This window comes from Fulmarus glacialis, unplaced genomic scaffold (genome assembly GCF_000690835.1).
Source record: "Fulmarus glacialis isolate BGI_N327 unplaced genomic scaffold, ASM69083v1 scaffold3499, whole genome shotgun sequence".
Taxonomy (NCBI): Eukaryota; Metazoa; Chordata; class Aves; order Procellariiformes; family Procellariidae; genus Fulmarus; species Fulmarus glacialis.
The window spans coordinates 4,241-30,842 of NW_009235042.1; the positions used below are offsets into that span (position 1 = coordinate 4,241).

General features: G+C 43.7%; 1 protein-coding gene across 1 annotated transcript; it reads left to right on the forward strand.

The window, feature by feature from the left end:
• Positions 1-4,863: 4,863 nt before the first annotated feature.
• Positions 4,864-5,342, forward strand: LOC104082635 (runt-related transcription factor 2; the record flags this gene model as incomplete). The annotated part of the gene is made up of 1 exon (XM_009585836.1): positions 4,864-5,342. A coding segment is annotated over one exon (479 nt), but the record flags the coding sequence as incomplete, so codon positions are not given.
• Positions 5,343-26,602: the final 21,260 nt, after the last annotated feature.

Sequence of the window (26,602 nt, forward strand, 5' to 3'; positions counted from 1 at the left end):
TCACATTTGGCTGGATTTTCATGGCAGTGTCTCTCACACAAAAGCCACTCCTATTCCAAAGTTCAAGTCCTTACTTCAAAGCGTGGAACTGGTACAGCTTTTCAAAGGAAGGCTCCTCAGAGTTTAAGATTAGTAAAACAATATATTTTTCCCAGCAGAAGAGTTTCAGCTGAAATTTTAAAAACAAATAAATGCATAAATCACAATTTAGCCAGAGACAGACGCCCAGCATGGACAATTTCAGCCAGAACGTTTAAAGTTTGGCAAAGCTGTAAGAGACTGAAAATCGTCTCATCATGTGAAGTGTGTGGCATACTTCGTACGAGGCGATATTATCAGCTGTAAGTAATCCAAGCTGCACATATAATTCATAGACGTAGATGTTAGGGAAGGAAAAAACAGTTTTAATAGATCAATTAGTGCTACGTCCCAGCCTGAATTGAACTATTGAACAAAAAACCACAAAATCCAGTATCTGCTTCAGCAAATGTCTTAACACTGAAGTTCCCCAAAACACAAGTGAATCATTTAGCTACTGGTAAATATATTTAACTATATGTAGCTGAATTTCCTTGAGACAGACTATTCAGTGACTTTCAAATACAGCACTGCTCTGTTTTCTTGCATCCAGTGATTATGCATTGACTTGATGTGCTAGAAATTTCCCTATCAGACATATGCAATAAGGCAAGGGGACCTTTTTTTTTGGTAGTGACATTATAGCATAAAATGACAAAGCAAATTGCAATAGTTGTAAGTTATAAAATTATCTTATAATCCTTTAAAGTAGATGTCAACTTGCTATACCCACAAGGAGTTAATCTATCCACAGTACATTATGATCTTTAATAATTGGAAGCGATTGGCCAAAGTGCTGTAAACCTGGCAGAAATTTGTTGCCTTATTTTCTGCAAACCACAAGCACAGCTTATTAATTGAGAAATGAACATTAACTGGCATTAGTTGGCATCTGTAAACCGAAAAAGAGAAATGACCACGGTACGCATTCAGCTGTAAACGGTAGAGCTGCAAAGCTGCAACAGGTAAAATTGGTTTTTAAGCGCGAATGCAAAACCATTTTAGTCGGCTGCTGGCAAATGCCCAAGTCTAGGGTTTTTAATGAGGCTTCTGCATCAAAATAAGTGAAACCACATGGAATTTTAATTGTTCTTATTCTAAATATGAAACACACTGGAGCAGTATTCTCGAATCTAGGATGTTAGCATATATATTGGCATATTAACATTACCACTTTTCTGTTCTAAACGTATAGCTCTCAGAAAACTTGAGTGCCAGGTTACGTTAGGGAGGAATCAGCCTGGAAGATTTAAAAACAGTTTAACCTGCGCTCCTTCAGATGTAAAGGGTTTTTTTGAAAAAATATACTTTTTTTTTTTGTATTGTCAAGCACGGTGAGCTGAGCAGACTGTGTTGGGAAAGAAGATCACTTGCTGTGCTTGTTGCCGTGTTTGTCTTTCTGGCGGCACAAAATAAAGTCTCTTCTCTCTACAGAAGTGTGGTTTCGCAATCACGCGGCCACGATGTAGGGCGGAGGATCTGTGCTTCACCCGTTTAATACAAGCTATCACGAGAGTGGGAATTCACAGATGCAAATTGTTTTCGTGCTCTGACGGAGGAAAAATTAGCATAAATCTTTAATCCTGCTGGGGAGATGAATAAATAAATTATTTACTTGCACTGTCATGTTACTATATTGCTGATCGACATCGCTATTTGTGCACAACTAGATATACAAAGATGGGTATGGCACCCAGAAAAGCTATTTATGTTCCCAGTCCAGCAAAGAGCTAAACATATATAAATGAATATGCACCTAGTGTTTGCAAGTTAGAACCAAAATCAACCTTAACACAAGGAGGTGGCACAGAGAGAGGAGGAGGAGGGAGGAAGGTGAAAATGCATCAGTGAGATTGCATAGCAGTGAGGATGGCAAGAAGCTGAATTTTAGAGGTGACTTTTTAAAAAGTTTCTGGACTCACTTAGAAAAGAGGCTTTAGAACAGGCATCACAGAAAACTTCTTCTGATCTCCAAAAATATCTTTACACAATGGAGATACAGAAGGCTGGGAACAAATCACAACCTAGTGCAGGGAGTCAAGGAGACAGCCAAAGGTATTTGGGCAGGAGGGGGATTGGAGAAGTGAGTGTGCAGGAGCGGTGCAGGCACAGCCATGGGTGAGATAAGAAAGGGTTATGGTTATTTGGCCTTTGGGTAAATAGGATTGTGCTTTACAAGCAACAGTAAAAACAAACAAGTGTGGATTTACTAGGGTATGTAAGGAGGTCTGTAGCCCCGCGTTAGAAATGCCTACGTGTGGTGTGCACATTCCCAGTCATTCAACACATGCGTGATCTCTTGGCAGCACCCAGATATATTATATATATATACAGAATATTATACAGATAATATTTGGATCTAGCCCTGAAAGGGAGATTGCCTTTTAATGTGTCAAACTGTGTGGATAGTTTGTTATTAAAAAAAAAAAAAGTATTGGTTGCAAAGAAACCAAAAATGCCGATGTTCTACACCCTTACACTCATACCAGTTGTACCTTTGATTATAGAAGTCTTGTTTAGCTTCTATCAGGGTAACCTAAGAGCAACTCTGTTCATGTTGGGAGAGTTGCAATAACAATGAAAAAAAAAACAAGGAGTATAAGCAGTAGCAGATTGAAACTCAGTATTTTGAGCAGCTGGGGAAATTATGTTCTAACCTTATATTTCCAGATACGTATCAGACCTGTTCACAATATAAAGGATAGTGTTCCAAAATTACAGCTTTGAATCTGGGTGGTATCGCCTCTGGCTATTGTTTGCAGTTGGGAACGAAAGAAGTTGCATCAAGTAGTAGAGTGTTTGCTGTAAAGGTACAAGTTATATTACATTCCACGGTGCTGTGGTTGGAGGGGTTGATGATGGAGACAGACCCATTCACCCGTAGGTCACTGATTTGGTTCCAGATAAAGATAATAGTATTCACATTGTCATCAGAGTTAAAAATGGGCCTTTACTGCCCATTTAAAGCTCTGTCCTCAATATCTTTTCAGATGGCAGATTATAATCCCTGGGTTTCAGGCTGCGTGAGTTGGACGCTTGGCTGGCTGTGGCCCAGGTCCTTCAGCCTGAACCCAAGCTGTGCCTGAGCTTTGCCGCCCTGCCGCTTTTAAGTATTGTCTGATACTATGTTGAAGGCATGGGTTAAATGAGCCGGTAGAACAGGAGAGAATAGTGATCTAAATCACAAAATGTGCCACACAAGGTGGCAGGGTCCGTAGAGTCTGTGGCTGATGGTAGCAACCACCATTGTGGGTGCTACAGGGGGCCGAGGGCAGAAGGGACCTTCCTTCTGCACAGCAGTGTCGGCAGGTCAGATCCAAAGCCTATCTACAAGGAAAAGTGTTGCTGCATCTTACACTGAGGATACCCAGGGTGTTTCAGTGTTTAGCACATCAGTTTGGCATCTAGAAGTTGCCATATTTTCCTGTTAGGTAAATCAGATTCGGTAAATTGGCAAAGAGATGGGTGAACCCTTGGATCTAGAGGACTGTAAAGCTGTAGAAGTGTCGGCTGGGAAGCACAGGGAGAGCCCATTTGATTTCATGATTTTTCCCCTTTATTTATACCCCGCTTTTTCCAGCTGTCTCCCTATAAAAACGTATATATGTATCTACTGCATACTGGCCAATGCATTTCCCTCCCTCTTGCACTGTACTTCTTCATTAGACTTTTTCTCTTTCCCCCCATCCCTTTTCCCACACCCTTTTTGTTTTCCACTTTTCTGGCTCTCGACGCGAGCTTTCACCATCTTTTTCTTCTGCTCCTGTCCATCCCACAGTCTCCTAAGCAGATCACCAAGCTACTAACATTTGCTTTCCAGTTCTGCTCCGAAACTTTGGGCGTTTGATGTGGGATTAGAAATTAGGCAAAATGAGTTTACCCGTCCCTGTTTTGCGTTAGACTCCAATTCACAGCGTTACCATCCAGACGTTCACAGTAGCCATAAACTGTGTGGTCTTTTTTTCAACCAGACTGCACAGACTAGATAGGAAAACAACTTCTTTCAATGACAAGATGAGTGTTGGGCTTGTAATTTTCCATCGGCTGCACTGAAAAGCCAAATTTGCATCTTTGCTATCAGCTCAGTGGCTTTGCCCATCCTTTGGATGCAGCAAATAATATTATTTTTCGGCCATAGGAAGTAGCTGAGCAGATCCCCACCTAAATAAATCGATTTAAGGCAAGAAGTGGGGCTTAGTCACCCCCGGTGTAACTCCCCTGGTGTCAGTGGTGCAACTAACTCGGTGTTGCCAACTCTTGTAGTTTTATTACAAGTTGCACGGTCATTTCTGCTTTTCTGGAAACCCCAGCTCCCCACAGCACGTGCTGAGGTGGGAATCTCAGCTTTCGTGTGCAACCAGACCTGAGTTTCTCGAGAGGCTATAGCAAAAACCCAGAGACACGTCACCCTCAAAGTTCAGAAACCAGAAGGCAAATCAACTCCAAATCCACCTTTCTCTTTTTTGGCTTTTTTCAATCTCTTGATTTTTGAGATTTTTTTTTTTTCCCCCGGCCTGACTTGTGACCTTTGAACTCTTCAGGTTGGCAATGCTGCTCCCTCCATTGGCATCGGTGGAGTTAGACCAGGGATGAGTTTGGCCCAGCGCTTGTAGAAGACAGGTGTATGACTCTGTTCCTTGCAATGTATTATTTGATATGATCTGCTGTTCTCTTGGGGGCCAAAAGAAGTGGGTTTTCTTAGAAAAATAAAATTCTATCATCACTTGATACAAAAAATGGTATTTACAGAATTGTTTTCCCCCGTCTTTTGTTATAATTTTTTAGGTGCTTCAGAGCTGGGCCCATTTTCAGATCCCAGGCAGTTCACAAGCATTTCATCCCTCACTGAGAGCCGCTTCTCCAACCCACGAATGCACTATCCAGCCACCTTTACCTATACACCGCCAGTCACCTCAGGCATGTCACTGGGTATGTCCGCAACCACTCACTACCACACCTACCTACCACCACCCTACCCCGGCTCTTCCCAAAACCAAAGTGGACCTTTCCAGACCAGCAGCACTCCATATCTCTACTATGGCACTTCGTCAGGATCATACCAGTTCCCCATGGTGCCGGGAGGGGACCGCTCCCCCTCCAGGATGCTTCCTCCGTGCACCACCACGTCCAACGGCAGCACGCTGTTAAACCCTAACTTGCCCAACCAGAGTGACGGTGTGGAGGCGGATGGCAGCCACAGCAGCTCCCCAACCGTCTTGAATTCTAGTGGCAGAATGGATGAGTCCGTTTGGAGGCCGTACTGAGATTTCTTCTGTAGCCGGCCCGACCTCCGCGAGCCAAAAAAAAAAAAAAACCAAACAAACGGTCGACTAACTACGAAGTGCCTGTTTTTTGTGTTTTTTTTTTTAAAAAAAAAAAATAGATTTTACCGATATGTGCAACTGTGTAGATGGGATGATAATGGCCATAAATAACACAAGAGTTACCAACACACCACAACCCATGTTTCAGATTATGTGGATCAAAGCACATATTTTTTTTTTTTTTCTTGGAACCATTTTACCTTGTTTTATATTTAAAATGTACTTTTTACACACACAAAAAAAAATCACCCCCTCCTTTTTTTTTTCTTTTTTGGTCTAGAGTGTTGTAATAACTAGTGAGTTCTTTTGCCAATGAGGAGAGAACGGACTCCCCAGCTATCAGGAGAAACATGGTGATGCAAGGCAAAGGCTGCATTCCCTTTTATTTTTTAATTAAAAAAACCCTAACCATGAACTCCAGATACAGTTGCAATCATACAACGTATGGGACCCTCTTCACACCCGTAGTGCAATTCAACTGGCTTGTATTGGTGCACATAAAAAGGAAAGCAAAGATCGAGTTGCTTCCATTTTGCCATGATACATTCAGATGAAAACAGCTGTCCCAAAAAACTCTGTCCGAGCCTTGCTGCAGATAACGGTTGGAACTTCTCTGTGTTCATTGCTTTTTTGGTTTGTTTTTGGGTACTTAAAGAGAACGAGTCTTCAAGTTAGGCTAGACAACCCTGGGGTTTCCTTTTTTTGCTTTTGTATCCGTTCATTTTGCCTTCGATTAGCCAAAAACCAAAAATTACAACCAAAACCTTTAAAAACAAAAAACAAAATGTTATTACTTATGCAAAATATGAAAATGGCAATATATATTACTAGAGCCAAAATGGTATACATAGTATTTGTGTTCGGCTATGTTCTTTTTTATTTTTTTTTTTAAATTATAAATGTGTAAAATTTGAGGTTGTTTGCTAACATGAATCATCATATAACTTTAAAAGAATATTTATAATTATTTAAATGACATTTGGACCCTTTAAACGTTTCTTAATGTAATGATATATTGACTTCGGTCTCTAAAAGTGTTTTTGTTTTTTTGTTTTTTTTTTTTTACTTATTACATTTCTGCAATGGTGTAAACCTCAAACCTTTACCCAACTCTGAAAAGCAGTTCCAGTGTGAACCAGTTTACAATGTGACTTAAAAACGACAAACCCAACCCAAATGCATCCACATCAAATGATTTTGGATGTAGGATCTTTTTATATAACTTATGAAGGAAATATTGTGTTTAAAATATTTTTATTAGCTGTCTGGTTGCCTTCAACACAGTCTTGCCTTTTAATCAGTAGTTGTGGAGACACTGGAAAAATGGTAGGAAGGATGAAATATTTTCCACCCTTCCCCTAATTTCTTCTTCTCCCAGGATTTTTCTCAGAACTTCAAAATTTGAAAATATTAAAACATATTTAAAATGTTCTGTTTTGACAACATGATTTGAATTTCGACAGGGTTTTTTTTTTCCCCAAAGAAAAATCAAAACCGTTTCAAAGCCCGTATTTTACAAATAATGAATTGTTAAATATCTCAGAAATGGGATTAAAGGGGAACTGGTGAAACTTTTTCCCCTCCCCTTGCAATTTCAGCCCACTCGATGGAATAGAAAAGTTCAAAACTTGAGACAGAAACTGCCTGGTAGCACATCACCGCCCGTTAGCATTAAATGCTATAGCCGTAAGGATGCTGTGTTGACTTTGAAGCCGGTGTGGCTGTTGCCGTATGAGAGAGACAAGCACAAGGGCAGCAATAGTCACCTCTGCAAACGCTGAAGATAAAAAGTCACCTTAAAAGCCACCCTGGGGCTCCCAGGTGCGATACAGGGAGAGCAAATTGCACCCGAAACCCTTAACCAACCTGCCTGCCGCCAAACTACCCAGCGGAGGGGCCCAAATTTTGCCCAGCCCAGGGCTGCTACGGCAAACGGGGAGGCGATGCGGCGTCGGCTGGATGCGGTGGGAGCTGGACCGCCCTCCCCGTGCTGTCCCCAAGCAGGTGACGTTAAGCCTGGTTTAGCAGGACGTTCGGCACGTGCTGATGGAGTTTGCCGGCGCTCCCTCCTTCCACCGCCGTAGCCATCGCCGCCCGCGGGGGGCTGCCAGCCGCCACGCCGCTCCTTGGCTGTACGTTGGCTCCCTCCAAAGTATTGCAATAACTCAACGGTGGGCATAGCCATACAGAGCCGGACAACACCATCACCGCTCGTTAATAGCAAAGCTGTTAAACGAGTTGACATTAGCATGCTACATCCCTCCGATTTGCGTGATGACGTGCTCTCAAAAAAAAAAAAATTAATAAAGTCTTTGCCTTCTAAAGGTTGTATACCAAGTATGCTTAAAGTATAAGTAAGACACTTTTTTTTTTTTCTTCTAATACTTAGTTTTCCTTCAAAGATGGAAGCTGTAATTGATTCTATTTATTGTTGGTTTGTGGTAGCTTGAAGCATACCACTGTCCATTTATTTGTAACTGTAAAATACGTTTGTTAGTCTCAGCAGCACTTAAAAAGCCAGTGTCTGGTTACACATTTCAGTTTTGTTTTTTGTTTAGTAAGCAAGAGAAAAAGATGTACTGCCAGTGCAAGCTGTTTCCTATTTAATAAAAGGTACTATATTTGTACATTATTTGTTATTGCTGAGAAGGGCTTTTTAAGGTTTACTGTATGCATATTAAGTAATTTTTAGGGTGCTTTTGTGTTGAAATGTTGTTAAGAGTGGCTGCAGGCAGCAACCCAAAACCAGATTTTTTTTTTTTTTTTTTTTTAAGACTTTGTTGTAAAATTCAAGCACTTGGTTTTTGTTTCTGGATAAATCCAGCACAGACCAGACTTTTGTTTTGCTCAGTACCGACAGGACTCCGTTTGTGTCCCCGCGGTTTTTTCAACTGGACCATTAGGGACAGACGTTGAAAACGTTTTCTCCGCCCGGCCGAGGCGCGCGTGCCCGACCCGTGCCCTCGGCTTCCCTGGCCGCGCGGGCAGGCCTCTGGCTCTGCCTGCTTGAGATAGGAAGGAAAGGATTTTCTAAGTACCTACGGACGGAGGAGCACCAGCCTCTTGACTTTCAGTAGACCCCCGTGCTCCTGAACCCTCCTGGTGCCTTTGGAAAATCTCTCCCGGTACGTCAGGCTAGGGCAGAAATGCTCATCAAAGCTTTCGGGAAATGCTTCCGAGTTCACTTGGAAATGCTCTTGAATCAGGATTTCAGACCAAAAAAAGCCCAACTGGCGCTAGGTAGATATCATATCAGATTATTTGATGGTTTGCGAGGTGCTTAGCGTCGACAGAAAGGAGTTTTCTCAAAGGTACGACAGCCCTTCCCTTATGTGAGTGGCAATCTTTGGCACCGGTCATAGATTTAAAGATTAAAAAACGGCCCTTTTTTTACTTTCCACCTCTCTTATCCTACCAAAGATTTACTTCCAGCACAACAGGCACGATGTCCCATTTGCCGAACGGAGGATTAAATCCTCCTCTCCCTCCTCCTAAGATCAGGGTAACCAGACTGGGGTCAGCGGGTCGGGACGGATGAGTAAAGCAAATTATTTAACCCACAGCATCATTCGTGTGGCGTTTATCGTTTCTTTTAAAAGACCAGCTGCTGTGTCTTTCTTAGCATTGAACTTTTTTGGCAGCAGTCCCCCGAGCAAAGATTTACCGGTTTCCACAGGTACCATCTCGAATGGGGAAAATTTTGCACTTTCACACTTAGCAAAGCAAAGCTCAGCCCCGCGCCGGGCTGCACGCGGCCAACAAGCCATGAGCAAAAGCAATAATTAAAACCTGGATCAGCCATGAGCTCAAAGAAGCCCCATTCTCTGAACCCCTGAATTTCTTGTTGTTTTTAAATAGAATGCATTTCATTTTAACATTTTCTGAGAACTTTTTTAGATGTTTGTTTACTTCCATGTTTACAGATAACTCTTTGCTTTTTTTTTTTAATGCAGTACTTTTAAGTATATCAGCCAAAACCATACTTTTACAGTAACTTTTGTTTTAGGTAATATGAGTGACATTCCAATTTTTTTTTTTGTTGTTAAATATGCTTTACCAGTCTTGAATTTCCGCTGGAACAAAATATTTGTAGCATTTTGTGTAAATACAAGCTTTAATTTTTTATTTTTTCAAATGCTGTCACCCGAGGTTTGCTTTTCATGCACATATTGTACAAACACACTCTGCTTTATGCCACAGACGATGATTGTGGATCAGTTTACTTCAACTTCAAAGGGACTATTTGTATTGTATGTTGCAACTGTAAATTGAATTGTTTGGCATTTTCTCATGATTGTAATATTAATTTGAAGTTTGAATTTCATTTTCAATAAAATGGCTTTTTTTTGTTAATGTTCTTCTATGCTTCTTTTTCTTCCGCTGTCTCCTCTTAGCACCAGGCAGGGTAAAGTAAGTACCCGGTAGGACACAGTATCGGCCCTTCCGTGTTGGCCCCATCAATTTCTGAGGCACTTAAGTTTTCAATTAAATATAAAAAGCAAGTTTCCAGGCCTACGGGTGGTAAAGGACACATTCTAAATCTGATCTCAAATGTTGCTTCTTTCCCTGAGTCTGCAAACTATCAAAACCTGTGTTTCTTAGAGGAGCACAAACGGCTCCATTCGTCTTGCTAGATCGTTAACTCTGAAACCTAACAACTGATATTAGCCGGGACATTCTGGTGCTATGGCGCTGTGGCCAGAGCTTGAAGTATAGGAAAAGCTGGGATAGATTTCCAAACCGGGAGGGAGGGATTGGGGTTTATGGCTCTTTTCCAGGGTGGGGGTTGCGCTATCCCCACCTCTTCCTGGTCAGACCTGAGGAATGCAGTTACAGATAATCTTGTGATTTGCATGGCCTGAAGCAAGAACAGTTTCCAAGCAGCAGAAGATATATGGATAGGGAGGAGACTGGGGGAGGAGGCTATTTTTCCTCCAGCCTAGTGTAAGGGGTAGGAGGAAATGCAGCTAATGAAGGTGAGGTTAAGTTCACTCAAGGCTGTCTGCAGGAGGAGAGGAGAGGAGAGGAGAGGAAAGGAGAGGAGTTGTTTGCAAGCTTGTGCCTGGTTTCATAGTAAGTTCTTATCCTTTTTAGCTATTTCTTGAGTCTGCAAAAGAGAAATAGTAGCACAGAGAGGCATGAGGTTCTGATCATTTCAAGAAACCTTTAACTCTGAAGTTTAAATGTCACTAATACTGATTTTGTGAGCTCTGTTGGCTTTCCCATAGACCTACACATTTCTTGCATTGAAGACTGAGATAATATTTGGGGGTTTTCAAGGGTGCTTTCATTCCAGCCCATAATCTGAGTCCTGATTTTAGGGAAGCTTTATCCAACAGTGAGGAACCAAGCAAACCAATCAATGCTCTGTGGTGTAATTGCTATATAAATTGTTTTGGGGGGACTTGTGCTACAAACATTAGTGCTAAGACTTTCTGCTGTCCTCTGGTACACAGGTTAAGCCATCTCAGCTAGTCAGAGCACAGAGGGACCTTCATTATATTCTTGCTTTCATGGTCACTTAATCCAGATGCTCATAAAGGGAAATAAACAATTTTTCACTGTTTTGTATGGTCAAGTGGTGGAACAGGGGCCGAGGGAGGTTGTGCCACCTCTGTTCTTGGAGATTTACAGGACCCCACTGGGTAAAGCATGGAGCAACCTGGTCTGACCCCGGAGCTGAGGCTGCTTGAGCAGAAGGTTGGGCCGGAGACCTCCCACGGTCCCCTCCAAATTATCCCATGGTCCTGTGAGTCAGGCTAGGAGCTATCTGCTACAGGTTGCTGTCTAAGCTAAAAACTGCTTGCGTGACTGTATGGATAACACATTCAGCTAAAACCAATCTGAATAAAAAGGTTTGAGAGGGGCAGGTTATTGAGGAGCTACAGTGATCCCTCTATCTTTTGTTGGTTTCTGGCATGTTTCTCTGTGATATCTACGGCAGACATGGTCGGCACAAGGCTTGGAAGAGCCAACTCTGATCCAGTACAGCAATTCCCATTGTACATCATGCTGGGGGTGTTGCTTTTGGTTTTTTGATTCATTTACCCTTTTGCAGCTTGAGAAGGTGACTCTCGGTCTCTTGCCTTAGCCAGAAACCAACCACTCGTGAGGCGAAATGACCACCACTGGTCAACGTGGAGGACTGCCGATGCAGAGACATGTGGAGCGGTGGAGGGAGATCAAACTCAAAGTACTTTTAGGAGATAAGATTTAAATACACTTCCTACGAGGGGTGGTGACCGTTGTCTTTTGGTGTCTAAATAGCTTCTTGCTTGTGGGTTGTGAGGGTTCAACGTCAACTCTGGATCGCTGGAGTCAGGCCTTTGCCGGTCCCACGCAGCGTGTATACGGCGGGCAGCATCTCGCGCTGCCTCTCCCTGTTGGCCTCGGTTTTAACTTTTTAATTTCCTGTGGCTGTGAGCAACACCGGAGGGGCTCAGAGCAACCACGTGTTGGCAGCCACAGGCCTAAATCAGCCTTTTTTGTGCCTAAAACAAGCTCTTGGGGAGAGGTGGGGGAGAGAAGGAGCAGGGTCTGACTTTATGGTTCAGCACCAAGGCCCTGTGCTGGCACCAAATAAAAAATTCATCAAGCTGTTTACTAGGGAAAAGAAGGAAATAACCTCAGTTATATATCCAAGGATTGACATGTACCGTCTAGTTACCTTCTGCGTGGTCAGGAGGAAATGAATCGGTATTTTGGGGTGAAATCCCTCTCCTGGGCGACCGCTTGCGGATGGCCAATGCTCTGCAGAAGTCACAGCGGTGCTCGGCAGCACTTGGGGGGTCACACCAGAGCATGTGTTTGGGTAGGAGAGGGCATGGTGCGGTGTGGGTGACCAGCTTCGCAGCTCCGGCACTCGCCACTTGACTGAACGCTTGCAGAGAACAGCCCAAGAGCGTTATTCGCCAGAAATATTTGTTGGATGGGTTAAAATTATAAGCAAATCCACTAGAAACACATAATCTTTGGATAGGTAAAGGGGGTGACGGTGGTGGATAAAATACTGGGAGCAGGTTGGGCATTTCTACTCAACATCTTGAAGAAAAGTTTTAGCACGAGCTTAAAGCGAAAAATTATATATTTAGCATTCAAAAGGGCTGTCTTCGGCCTTCTGTAATTGTAATCTTTTCCCTGTAGATCTACTGATGCAATATTAGTCTGGGATGTATGGAGCTGTTCCTCTTTGTGATACTTATATGGCCTTGGAGGGGGGGACGTCGGCATCTGCCCCTCTGGGAATAGGAAGCTGTTGGCCCCAGTTACAGATAAGGCTGTGAGATACAAAGAGAACAAAGCCTGAACTTCCAAAAGCATCTGGTGATCTGATGCAGGGCAAACAAAGTAGCTTCGGACCTACCACATAATTTAAAATTGAAGTTCTCAGGCCTGCCCTGCTACTTTCATGCAGATTAATCCCACGTATTACTCAGGGTAGATGCAACCTGCATTTCTAATGTCAACTGTGTTACCTAAATAACAAGTGGACTTGAATTTCCCTACTGCAGTTCGGGTGAGAGAATAAAATAAAATCTCTATAGCTGTATTTGTAAGAATTTGTAAAGATGAGACAAATTAGCTTTTGTTCTGTAGCTGGGGAAATTTCAACATCGTCTGTGACTCTCCAGGCAGCTTTGGACTCCTCTATTTATGCCTCAGTTTCCCTAAATATAAAACAGGGAATTTACTATTTCCCTACTTTCTCAGGGTGTCCATGGACTCAGTGTTTATAGAGAGCTTTGAATTTTTATTGTTGTTGTTGTTGTTTAGCTCTTTTTACTACAAATCTAATGTTTGGTCTCACACCATTGGATAGTGTCCTTTGAAACAGCACATTTCTAAACCACATGTTTAGAAAAATTGACCCAGTTTCCAGACTGCTGATCTGGTCAAAAAACAATGCGGAGTTAAGGCCAAGTTGTGCTGTCTCAACAGATTTACTCGGGATTTGCGGTGGGGCAGGAAGAAAAGCAGAGATCGCTGCAATCCGCGGAGGCAGCCCTTGGCCGCTCCCTCCCGGCAGCTCGCTCGGGATGAGCAGCTGGAGCTTGCGGGATGTCCCAACACTTAGAGAAAAGCAAACAACCCATGTTAAAGTTGATAGGCCGCAGCAACTTGCCAGTGATTAATGTTTACCGCGAGGCCAAATTCAGATGGTGATTACGCCAGTAGAGATCAGCTGAAGTCCCTCTATTAATAGCCCCACGTTTTTGGACGCCAGCATTTTTCAACCCGTAAATGTGGGTGTTATCAATGAAGGGTCACCGAAATGCTGCTTGGAAGGGGTCTCCGGGGGTCTCCTGGTCCAAGGGAGGCTCGATGCAGGACCACCGCCACCAGATCCGCTCAGCGTGGCTGTGTCCAGCGGGTCTTGAAACTTTCCAAGCGTGGAGATGGAGCCGGGGCTTTCAGGAGAGCATCCCATCCCCACGCTTCTAACGTCCACCACCAACCTCCTGGCGTGCAATGAAGTGCAATTGGTGACTTTCCCCCCGGCCTCTGGGTTTGGGTTGGGGTTGGGGTTGGGGTTGGGGTTTTTCCCTGCCTCTGGCTTTGGGCACACAGGGTACAGTAAGGATTTAAAACCTTGTTGCACATTTATAGGAGTCCAGTGCTTAGTGACCTCTTCTTTCCACCCCTTCATTTGTATTTCTCCAGGCCGGGACTTTAGAGCACTATTAAAATTAAAGTCGGAGCCTAAACACCAAGGCAGCCCCTCACCCCCCCAGCTTGTTTACTTTTTCGTTTCCGCAGTGGAAAAAGAAGTCCTTAGTAGCTGAAAATGATGCTGTTACACCCAAATGCTGTGAGATAGCTTCTCCCAGGAAAGCACAATTTTTATCCCTGCTCCGGGGTGTGCAAGGCCGGTTAGCAAATATCAGGGAAAAGGAAGGAAAGGCTGTGGCAGAAGGGAAAAAAACCCCAAGTAATCCAGACAGATCTCGGGAAACCTGGATGCGAAGGATCTTTGTCCTTTTATTGCCAGTAGTGGTGTTCTCCTAACAGAGCAGTATGTTCTCATCTTTTAATAGTAGCCAGGCCAGATGCTAAAGTCTGTATATACTGTATAAATGAGGAGGAGAACAGCTGATTTCTGTTAAGATGAATACACCAGGAGAATAAGCCAAAAAAAGTATGAGAAATCTCCAGAGGTCTTTCTTTGCAACGCCGTTTGGCAGCTAGATCTCAAAGTCGGGACTGAAAATCCAATCTGTGCTTCCGTCCCTTTGCTGACCGGTCGCCGCGTGTCGAGCGGCGATTCCTGCACCGCTCAGGGCTTTGGAGCAGCACTGCCGGGGATTTCCCCCTGTACTTTAAAGGGCTGCAAAATCCACAGCCTTCGGCTTTACGTGGAGCTGTAGAAAGTACCAGTCGATGAGGAATTTGTTTGACATGCTCCTTGCCACAGAAAATGGTTACATGCTGAGTTGGGGCCAGTGATTTAAAACGGCATCTTTGTTCCATCTTGTTTCGTACTTTCTCTTCCGCCCTGTTTTCTTTCCTTAGTCTATTTTATTTGTCTGGAAGAGATTAATTCAAACTACTAGATAGAGACAAGATTGTTGTTTTATAGGGCATTGTACTGGGCACTAAGAAAGATGCCTCTTACTCTCCTCACACTATCCCTTCAATCATCTTTTCCTTACGTTCAGCACAGAAACTGCAGTTCCCTCCAGGCAGGGATCTTTGAATCACAGTAAAATCACTCATATTTGTAATGCTTATAGGTATTGGATGGAAAGTGTTAGAGAAAAGTAGGGTACATGGAGACGTGATATTTTGTATTTCTGTAATGGGGCAATGTCCAAGAGAAAAAAGAACTGACTGTGCATCATGTTCACACATTTTTCTCATATGCTGAATGGCAGCCCTCAAAAACAGTTCTTAGAAACCAGAAAAAAAACCATTGTGAAACGATGGGCAGAACTCATCTAATGTTTAGGATTGCCGGCTAATTACTGCAGATAAAGATGTTTATGGAGAACTTGTGCAACCCTTTCCCTTGCCAGCGAGGGAAGGTTTTGTACGTGCCGTTTCAAACCTCCCCATCTCTGCCTGACCAGGAGGATCCCCCCAGTTGCTATCTTCATAAGTTTCCAATTAGGAACTCATTTTGGTTGCTCCATTTAACAGGGTGCATGGCCATTTTTTTTCTGTGCTCTTTATTTATTTATAGAAGATACTTTTGGGAGGATAGTCACGTTAAGCCTGGCATTTTGTTTATTGTGGGCTTCTGCCCTGGAGAAGCTCACCAACTCCTCCACAACAGAAAATACCAACACGTAACGTGCTGATGAACTGCAGCATTACCTGGTTATTGTTTCTTGGATTTACTGATCCAGGGGTGTGTGGCACAGAGGGACAGACCCTGCGTCGGTGGTGAGGGATGGAAAGAGGATCCTCTGTGGCTGAGGGTGCGTGCCCTGTGCCGGGGCAATTGGCTGCTCAGACACACCTGGCTGTATCAGACCTCACCATCTGGAGAAAAGAAAAAATAGAGAGAGATAATTTAGGTCATCTGCAGCATGACAGCCTAGAGACAGGAAAACACAAACCACTGGTACTTGAACAGACCGTGGTTCAGAGGAGACGGCACCTCCCTGAGCCTGTTCAAGTCCAGTCGATGGGGGCTCGCGCCCGTCCTGGTGGGGCTGAGGGGTGAAACCCTGATGAAGATGGATAAATGAATGCATCCCATAAACAAAAGTCCTCTCCGAGGCAAATATTCAAGCCCAAATCCTGGTTTTCCCCTGGAAGCGGTAGGGTCCTGAAGCCACCCCCTGTTCCAGCTCCCCCAGAAAGTTTTGGACATCTAGGGACAGCGTTCAGATCTTGCATTTGGCTCTTTCTTTCTATCAAAAAGCAAAACTAAAATCAGATCCATTTTATGCTTTAGGGAAGTGTAGACTTGCTGAAGTCACTGCCAGATTTCATGTCACTATTGGCCCTTTGGCATTTCAATTACTGCCATGTTAAAGTATTTTAATTATAAACCCTTCCTGACTCATGAGAGCTGATACGGGCTGCACGAATGGATCCATCGCTTTCCTAGGTGTGTAGCCCAAGCCCTTCACTGGGACACGCGGGGCTTCTCCCATCCCGTTGTGTCCTTTCGGCCCCACACTGGTGTTGCCGACCAAAATGAGAGAAAATTATAGCAGCCTGGCTAATGCCCCTTGAAGTGCCCCTCAAGACCCGTGAAAATGTGCACCTGACCAAGAAAACGATAATACTGAATTTGCAAAGGTCTCCTGCTAGAGATGAGAATGACCACAGACCTCAGGCCTTGCAAATGAAATGTCAAAGTCATTTCTTTAGTGCTTCTTTGCCACAACAACTGCAAATAAGAAGTTGAACCTCAAAGACGGAAGATGTGAAGCTCAGAAACACACCCACACCCACATGCAGTACGAGAAAGGGGGAAATCAAATTTTCGGCTGCCTCCCAGAATGAGAAGAAGTAGTTCATTTCTGAAAATGTTTTCTTAAGCTCACTCTCTTCTCAAGTACCCATTAAATGATGGGTACTTAATAGAAGTTGTGTAATGCTTTAGATAGGCATTGGTGAAAATATTGAATTTGAATATGAATGTGAATATGAATGTGAATTGGCCTCTCTATTTACCACCTTGTTAAGTCAAGGGTAGCTTTTGAAATATTGTCAGAAATGGGTAAAAAGATATACGGGCCAGGGGAGCTGATCTTACTACGAATCCTGCAGTTCCTGGTTTAGTTGGGAAAAGTGATTGTTATTTAGTTACTTCTTTTAGCTTAAAATGCAGTTATTGTTTTTCTTCCAAGGGTTTTTGGCTGCTTAACAGCTGTTGTTAAGAAATCAGTATTTCTTAGTAAAATATGTACCCATTTGTTAATATTTGTGACAAGGCAAATTTCAAAGAACTGAAAGGCTGTGGCGTCGTTTTTCTGGAAAAGGCCAATACCTTGCCAGTAAGAACATTCCTCCTTTAACAGGTCAATACCGATCCCAGTTAAAAAGAAAAAGGGGGGTTGGAGTTTTGGGATTTTTTTTCTGCCACAGATGCTATAATTGTTCACTCTACTTTGCCCTCTTTGGGTTCACAATAAAGGTTTAAAAACATTATTAGCGAGAAACACAAAGGAATGACTTGCTTCAGGTAATAAATGGTAGAATTGAATCCTGCTGGTTTTCTTTTTGTAGCCGGTAAAAGCCATGTGAATCTTTTCTGCAAAGATAACAGTGGGAAGCAGAGCCTTGAATGTCATTGCCTCCTAGCTGGTGACTTCTCACTTGCCAGATGACATCTTACAGCTCCCAGCAAGCTCAGGGCTGGGGACAATGACTAACTCATTCCTAAAGCTGGAACTTAATCCCTAAGTTGCCCTAAAAAGATTTCACAGACTATAGGAGAAGCGTTATACAGACCGCTAATTCAGAAACGGAAGCTAGATGCCAGAATGGCATCTTCCACCATGCAGATGACCAAGAGAAAAGAATTTGGCCCAAGATGTGCTCGGAGGTGATCTCGTTAAGTCAAGAGCTAATTTGGTGAGATTTAAGGATTAGGGCCAATAGTTTATAGATTTTTTTTCCCCTATATATGTATTTAGGCACTATTGTAGTACTTATGTGATACTCAAATATTTAAAAATGGAAAATAAGAAAACTCCAGCTTCTTCGCTGGGAGAAGCACCCTAAGGTGCACCTTTAGGCTTTGGGGTTTTTTGCTTTCTGTGCATGAGAGTGGATCAGTACCTTGTACCCAGGTGCGTTTGTGGATCTGTGTGTGTGAGCCGGGGCAAGTTGGCCCTCCCAAGGCAAACAGAAGGTGAGAGAGTGCTGATGAAGAGGTGGGATTTGCCTTTGGTTTTGCATAGGAAAACCCGTTCTTTTTGCAGAAGGGATTTCTGTTTCCTAGGAAAATGAAGAATTTTGGCCTCTAGATGCACAGATTTGAAGGTCATCTGGGTAATTAAGTAGTGGCAATGCTGACAGTTGTTAGCGTTACACTCTTCATTGCTGCAGAGCTTTGGGATGCCCGTGTGTGCAGAACCCCAGCTAGGCCATACACCCTGAGCCCAAAATCGTATGTGTGATTGGACTGGAGGTTTCCAGATAGTTTTGAAGACTTCAGAAGATGATGGGGGAAGACTTACTCTCCTTTGGTTAGTGGTTTGGTCATTTCAGCTGTAATGTATCCCATTGCCCCTCTGTAAACTCCAGTGTCTGATACTGCTGGTGTTGGAGATCAATTCACTGAATGTCAGTGAGACAAAGCAGTATCTTTGGTAGACCAACCAACACAGCTGGAAAAAATGACAAGTTCTTGGCCAAGTCATTCTTAAGACTCTAAATAAAAAAAGAAACTGGAGAAACTGGGAAAAATTGCACTGAGTTTACTGTAATTTTATAAATTATCTGAGCCATAAAAGTAGAGCAGAGAGGGACCTTGCAGCGGGAGAGATGAGGGGAAAGATTAAGTGCCATAAAAGCAGGATTTCTATTGTATCCATAATGGTTACTATCTAGTACAATTATGAATTTCAGTTCTCAGATTCATCTTGCATTGGTCTTCTTCTTACAGGACTTAGAGGTCATACATAGTTATTCTTTTTTTTTGTCCTTGTAGCCTTTAGCAGTTGCTTTTGGGAGCTCACAATTTATTGTTTGGTCTAATCAGCTGCCTCAAAAAGCCCTCCCTCCCCAAGGCTGACTGTTTCTCCTTCAACAAGTTTACATCCTTAGACTCCAGCAGCTTGACCTTGGTCTGTGACCTTGTACTTGTTTCTCAGTACGAAGCCTGGGCATTGAGCCCCATTATTATAATAGCAAGAACATGGCAAACTGCGTGGTCAGTGGGTTGCTTATAGAGGTGGCAGATCTTTCACAGAGACCTTTTCCACCCCCAGCAGATAAGTTGGGGATAACTGCTGCGTTGACCATTACTGATAAGTTTTTGCATATATTTCCTGGAGTGGAAGAAATGGTATATAGTCTTTTGCTCAATGCAGAAAAGCAGAGCATGAAAAATGAGGTGTCCCAGGTTTTGAATCATGCTAATGGGTGGGATACGTTGTTGTGCAGATGCCTCCCCCTTGCAGCCAACACCTCTCAGTCCCACCTGAGCAAAGTTTAGCCACTCTCTGGGTTGGGCTAAGCCATGAGAAAGCTGGGAGATGTCGCTTTTTGTATTTCATGAAAAGGAAACAACCTCTGTTTTCTTGACACTTTGACCCCCTGTTTTCTTATCAGCCATCACGGCGGTGTCACAAAGATACTGAAGATAGCAGAGGAAAAGGGCTGAACCACATGAATCTAGTTTCATTATTTGCATTTTATTTGCTCTGACTTCATCCGGGCTGTCGCATCCTGACTGCCTTGTTTGACTCGTGTAGAAGCAACTTCTATGAACAGCCGCTGCTGCTTCGAGCTGTTCCATGAGTAAGAAGGGAGCTCTATGAACATGAAGCCCAGGTAGACAAAGTGAGTGATTTTGTAAGGAATTACATCCTTCTTCTAATTTAAAGGTTTACCTTAGACTCTTGGGGGCATTTAGCTTTAATTTTCAGCCCCCTTTGGAAGGGGACAGAACTACTGGGATTGTGCTGTGTGTGGACACAAGGGCAATGTCTGTCTGTCCCTCTGCCTGTAGCTTTTCAATTCCGTGGCCAGTCCCTTTGCTGAGACTCAGCAATTTCAGAATCCTGAATTCAAAGACATTTCATGTCTCCACAGACAGCAAAGATGTTTCTCTCCAAGCATAGGTTTGGCTGCAACCTTTATTGTGCAGCAAAGAAGACAACTAAGACAAGCTGTACTACAGAAGAGCAAGCTCCTGTACCCGTCAACAGGGCTGGTTTGCTCTTCATGCAATGACTTGTCTTAAAATTTGTGAGAGTATTTTTATTCTTTTCATATTTTTACAGACCCCAAATTTTAGGCCTAGACTAAGGCAACAGGAGACTCAGAGGCCTCCTAACAAGTTTGTCCCACCCATTCTCTTGAAGTAGCTCATTGCTTCAAACTGAACCACTGCCTACAGCTGCCACTAAACGTTACTGCTTGTTACAGTAATAGGAGAGGATTTAATCATGTCTATGGAATAACTTCATCCCGGGATCCAAGTGTGTAATGTCTTTTTCAACGTACATTATCCTGAAGTCTGCATCATTTTCAAATGGCGCATTGGCTTCTAAAGGGTAACATAGACGTAGCGCCTGGATGTGCCTGTATACGCATGTGCACGTGTATGTGTTTGCTGTTGAAAATAGTTTCAGGAGCCTTCTGAGCTCATTGCCTGGTGGTTAAGTATACTGAGGAGTGGAGCAGCTCTTCAGTGTTCACAGGATGAGATTTCATATCTGCAATACAGCAAAGACTGAGTCTACAGTAGGCAATAGAAGTGCTTCATAACGCCCTTTTCCCCTCCAGCCATCAACATATTTGTGGCTTGAGTGCACTCTTCCCGTATCCAAGCTCTTTCGCTGGGAGTAAACTGGACCGTGCACCATTTCCCTCTGCATCTGGATGTCCCTCAAAGGAAATACAGGCTGGACAGCCCCGCTGTGCACCAGTGGACCCCCAAACAGGACAACTGGCAGACCAGCACTGCCCAGCCCTGGTTTATAGGCTTAGCTATAGACATGCCATGTTTCCTGGTCCCTTCTTCTGAATACTGCAAGAAATTCTCTTGCATAGAAAAATGAGAGCTCATGAAAAGGCTTTGGGCTCACAAACACTGAAAAAATGCAACTCAAATGGTGACTGTTGGCAAATGTGAGATAAAATGCATTTGCTGAAAGCCCAGTAAAAGAGGTTTCAAGCTAGTGCCTTTGGCCTCACCCCTGTGGCTCAGCGTGCACGGCCCGTTGGTGCGGTGAAGCTGACATGGTGTCACTCATTGAGCCGCAGTGACACGATCATGTGCCTGAGCCCTCCGATTCTGCAGAGCAAAGGATAAAATGTTTATCAGATTTGACCTAGATTTGGCCTTGATTTTTAAAGGCAGGCTTGTTGCTCTATGAATAAACTCAGGATGTTGAACATAAACATCTGAAAAATAGGAGAGGATGACTCTTCTCACTCAACCCCTAGAAACCAGAAAAGGAGACAATTAAGATTTTAGAAGAAAAGTCCCAGCAGTGTGGAAGCGAGATGGGAAGATGCTCCATTTAAAGCAATCTAAGTTCCTACTTTCCATATGCTCGGGAACGTGATACTCCTGGACCAGCGATGGCCGTGTTGTGCATCCATGCACACCCTGCCCTGCTCCTGGGGTTGTTCCTTAGATCTTCTGCAGACTTGAGCTAAAACCGGAATCATACCTCAGCCTGAGCCCTTGATAAGAGGCAGCCACTGTAGAAACCAGAGACTTCGGCCTCTTCCAGGAACCCCGGATGGGGTGTTTTCGCAGAAAAGGTCAAGCTCTCTCTTTCCATCCACAAAAAACAACCAACTGTTAAACTAGGCTTGGCTACTTTCAAAAGGTCTTTGCTGTAGCCCAAACTTCTAGATAGGAAAATAATACAGAGTGAGAGTAGATCTTTCCTCCTGGCTCTGCTAGTTGTTTGCAGAAGGCTTTTCCCTTATCAGGGTTCCTTATCCGGGTGCTACATGTTTGCACACTCTGGGCTTCTTTTGGCCCGTCCTTTGCACTCCTGACATCTGCCTGGACCCCCACCCTGGCGTGCTGACCTCCTAACATGCAGAGTTCTTTTGCCTTAGCCAAGCTGAGCTTGTGGAAATCTAGTTTTTCCTTTCTGACTAAGCAAACGGGAGCATTCACACCTCCTGACGTTGGGCTGCGGTGTGGAAAGGAAAGTGAGATTTATGAAGCCTGGGAGAAAATAAAATGGAAAGAGAGCAGGTGTACCAACAGGATGTTCCCTTGGGAGCAGGCAGGAGTGCATTTCCATCTTGGTTTTGCCAGGTGTGAATCTTTCCAGGACCTGTATCATTGACTAATTACTGCTTACACATAGCACCCACCCACCCAAAACCCAACCCAAGGTGGGGATGAGCTGTTTGGGAAGAACTGCTGCAAATGGACCAGTGCTGGAGCCCAAAGAGGCAGGACAGGGGTTATCTCACCTAAATTAGGACAGACTTCCACCACTGGGATAGTTACCGTATGCTTGCTCTCTTTATAGTTGATAGAGGGAAAGTGGCACTTTGATCTGAAAGTGTTTACTTGTCCACTTTAGAATGAGATAAATTATGCTCTAGGAGCATATTTCTCCCCCACACCCTGACTGCAAAGGAAGCCTAGAGGCATCTGTCCTGGGATCTGGGACATGAGGAGGTGCAAAAAACTGTGGCCCTGGAGCCAATCTACCAGTAGATTTCATATACCTCACGGCTGGAAAATAGTTCTGGGTGTGGAAGTCCAAATTATTTTTCAATCCTTTAAATTGATGGTTGTCCACAAAAATAGCAAGACCCATAAAATTTTGAAAGAAAAGTGGTTTTTTGTAAAAAATTGTCAGCTCCACATGCTGCCTCAGCAGATACTATCGGTGAGAACCTTTGAATTGGTCTTGGTGAGCAACAGGAATAAGCAAGACCCGAGACCTGAGCCATTAGCTGCTGGGCTTTGGGTTGAATTTTCTAGTTTTCCTCTCAGTGGCAAACAGAAAACTGCTCCAGGAATCAAATGAGAAAGAGGGAGAAAGGGCAGTTTCTCCTGCATTTGGGACGGGTGGTAACCTTGCTTCTCTGGTACATAAATCAGATGCAAATTCACTAACGTTAAGCAACTACACAAATGGTGACTGAGCTGGGGAGACAATCTAACCTCAAAAAAGCTTTAAGGTTCCTTCAGCAAACAGCCATAGACTTGGATGCTTTCCCAAAGTGTAGCTAAACATTTTGCATTTGCGAAAAAACAAGTTGGAAACCTCCCAGGAGGCTTTTCCTAAGAGGTGTCTGTCCTGCTCCAATGGGGCTAAAATCACCCTGGGACAACTCTCGTTCCTGTTGGGGCAGTTGGAGGGGAGCCGATGGCAGGTGGCAGCAGGGTACCAAACTGGGACAAAAAACAGTCTTGGGATGGGTCTTCTGCATTTCAGCCACATCGGTTTTAGTCCTGAGCAGAGCAAGGGAACCTAAAAAATAACGAGAGAGATATTCATGCACTGGCAATAGCAGGAGCCGTGGCTTGGGTGCAGGTGGCAGCCAACCAAGGGCTCTGGCCAGGCTGCGTATTTCCGTAAGCAGCGGGAAGAAGGACATCAATCAGCTGCGCAAACAGTCGTGCTGGATGTGGGGTAACGACAACCTACGGGCAGTGCTATCCCCAGCTGCAATCTGTAGTCGGCACCTTGATGCCAAGCAGGCATTTTGTATTAGCTGGCTGTGCCGCGCACCCGCGTCCCCACCATCAAAGGCAGCGCATGTGCCTTCCAGAAGGAGTTTTTTCTCCATCTGTGCTCAGAAATGAGCTGGAGCAGTGCTGGCAGAGGTGCTGGAAGGGGAAACTCTCTGATTTTGGGGAACCAGAGATCCCTCACAGCTGCTGCTGCGTCCAGGCTGCCCTTGCATTTGCTCCTACCTCCAAATGCCATGGCCCCTGATCCCCAGGCAGTCCCCAGTAAAGATTAACTTTATTTTACTTGCATAGTTTTTTGGACTGTGTTGTCCTCATTTCTTTCTGGGCTAAGAGCTCAGCAGTGGACGCCAAGGCTCTGGCTTTCCTCTGCCATCGCACACCAAGCAATTGTCCCTTCCGTGGAAGCAGGTTGGCCCCTGGGGAGCAGGTTGCTCCAAACCCCTCACTCTGAGGTGCTGGGGCTTCACCAGGCACCCCTTTGCCAAATAAAACCATCATCAATGTGACCCACACAGCCTTTGGTCCCTATTGTGATCATAGAAATCAGGTGGCAGGTAGGAGAATGACATCCCCAAGATGTCCTTGCCCATGGCCATGGTAGGCTTGATCCCCGCAGCTGTGTGAACCAAACAGTGCCTGGGCTCAGGCTCTGGTCCTGAAGCCACTTGGCTTTTTTTTTGTCAGATCCATAACACTAAATACCTTTAGGCCCCAGAAGAGAACAGCCATATCCAAAATGCCTATTCAGAGTGGTCCTTGGCTTTGCTAACACATGGTCTATGCCTGGAAATGGCTTGGGAGTGTGCTACTTGACTGTGCCCATGCTAAAAATTTTGCAGCAGGGATGTGTTCTTGTGCCCATTCCCGTATGTCAGGACTGTTTAATTTACTATATACAGTCATAGCATATGTGTACTTGAATATATTCTCTCTACAGCCTGGTTCAGTGTAGAGGTTTCATGTAGCATACACTATAAAAAGTTTCTTTTTCAGATTTTCATCTTGACATGAAAGTGCATTACAACATTTGCCATCAATAAAACACAATTCCTTCCATGTGAAAAGCATTACAGCCACAGTATGGTTATTGAGTGATGATACCTGGATGACGGAAATACACGAACAGGAAAGTGTACATAGGGAAACTTCAGAAATGATGCCAAGTTTTTTAAAAAAACAATGTCTGATAGCAATGCAGATGGGTTTGGAGAATTTAGTTCATTTGTACTCAAAGAAAAAAAAAAAGAAAGGAAAGAGAAAGAAACTGAGCTGAAAGAAAAATAAAAATCTTCACAAATGAGTAACTGAGGAGGCTGGCAACCCAGTGAAGACATGTGTGAAGAACAGATTTCTTGCCTCTTGCTCGGTGGTTCAATCTTGGGCCAAGCCAGTCATGACCAGGCATCAGGGTTTTCAGGAGCTACTTCTGCTTTCAGCCTGTTGCTCGTGCCCAGTGCAGCGTCCTGTACTGGGATGCCAGGGACTGGAGGTACCATCAACATTGTCTTTGACTTTGAATCCTAGAGATAGGTCTTCCAGGTCAGGCTTGAGGACACCAGGGACCCTAAGTGGGAGATTGCCCTCTCTTATACAGTCTACACCTAAACTGAGCAGCTGACTCCAAACCTGCTGAAACAGAGGGAAAATCTCCCGTGACTTTGTAAAGAGCTTTGGATCGAGCCCTTCTCCTGAAAATGTGCCAAGCCAGGATCATTCTACTGGCTCTAAATTTGGTTTTTATGAAAATGCTCCCATTAGCACCAAAATAAATGCTAGCTGTGTTTTGATTTTAGCAAAAGTTTAGCTTCGAGAAAAAAACATGCTAATTAACTTGTTAACTGAACCCATTAAATATACATCTCCAAATCTTCCTGAAAGTAACGTAAATCACCAGCGCTGGGTTCCCAAGATGCAAGGCAAGTTGCTCGACTTTGGAATGTGTAAACATTTAGTGGAAGAAATTGGGACTTCAGAGAAAGTACAAACAAAGCAGCCTGTTTGTTTGTGTGGCTGCTTTCTCGCAGGAGAACAACTGAGAAGCATGGAAAGCCTCGAGTGTCCTCCATGGTTCGTGTTTGTAGCTGTGATCCAAAGGGGACAGAACAAAGACTTTCCTATTTATAGCCGAGCGACCGAAAGCAAAAGCGCTCAAGTGATGAAAAGGCACAGTCTACCATTGTCGAGGCTTCTGAAAAGAACACAAACCATGGTTTATCAAAGAGCAGTAACAAAAAGGATTTTGCTGGGTGGAAAATAAATGATGTTTTTCCATTGAATCCACCATCCCACATAATAATTTTTTTCTGGATTGGTCACACTTCATCAGAGCAGTGATTACAGACCGGGGGGAGGTAGGAGGAGAAACACGTGTCTACGTATGTGTGGAGGAAGTGCTCAGCAAAACCCACGGTCTTATTATTTCCATTTTGCAGGAAATGCCAATACTGCGTGTCAGAGTCAAACTGTTATATGACATCACCAAAAGGGTAGATTTTGATTTAAGGAATAAGATAAGCTCTGCTGTTTGTGCTAACAGCTGCTTTTAATGTTTATTTTTTAAAAAAATGAAAAGATATACAATAAATAAATAGGCTATTTCATCTACTATACCAGGTCTTATTCGACATCTTGCCACAGTATCAAATGACTTCATCTCTCTGCTGTGTTATATTTACACTACTACCGAGGCATTAGGAAATCAAAGTTACCCAAATAGATTCTAAAGAAAAGAGCAGTTGTAGTGTGACACAAAAATCCCTTTTTTTTTTCCTTCTGAAACAGAGTTTTTCCAAAATAAATTCTTTTGTTTCAGGAAAGTGTCTTTTTTCATCAAGGACTTTTTGTCAGGGGGAAAAAAAAAAAGTGAAAATTTATTTGAATGATAGTTTCT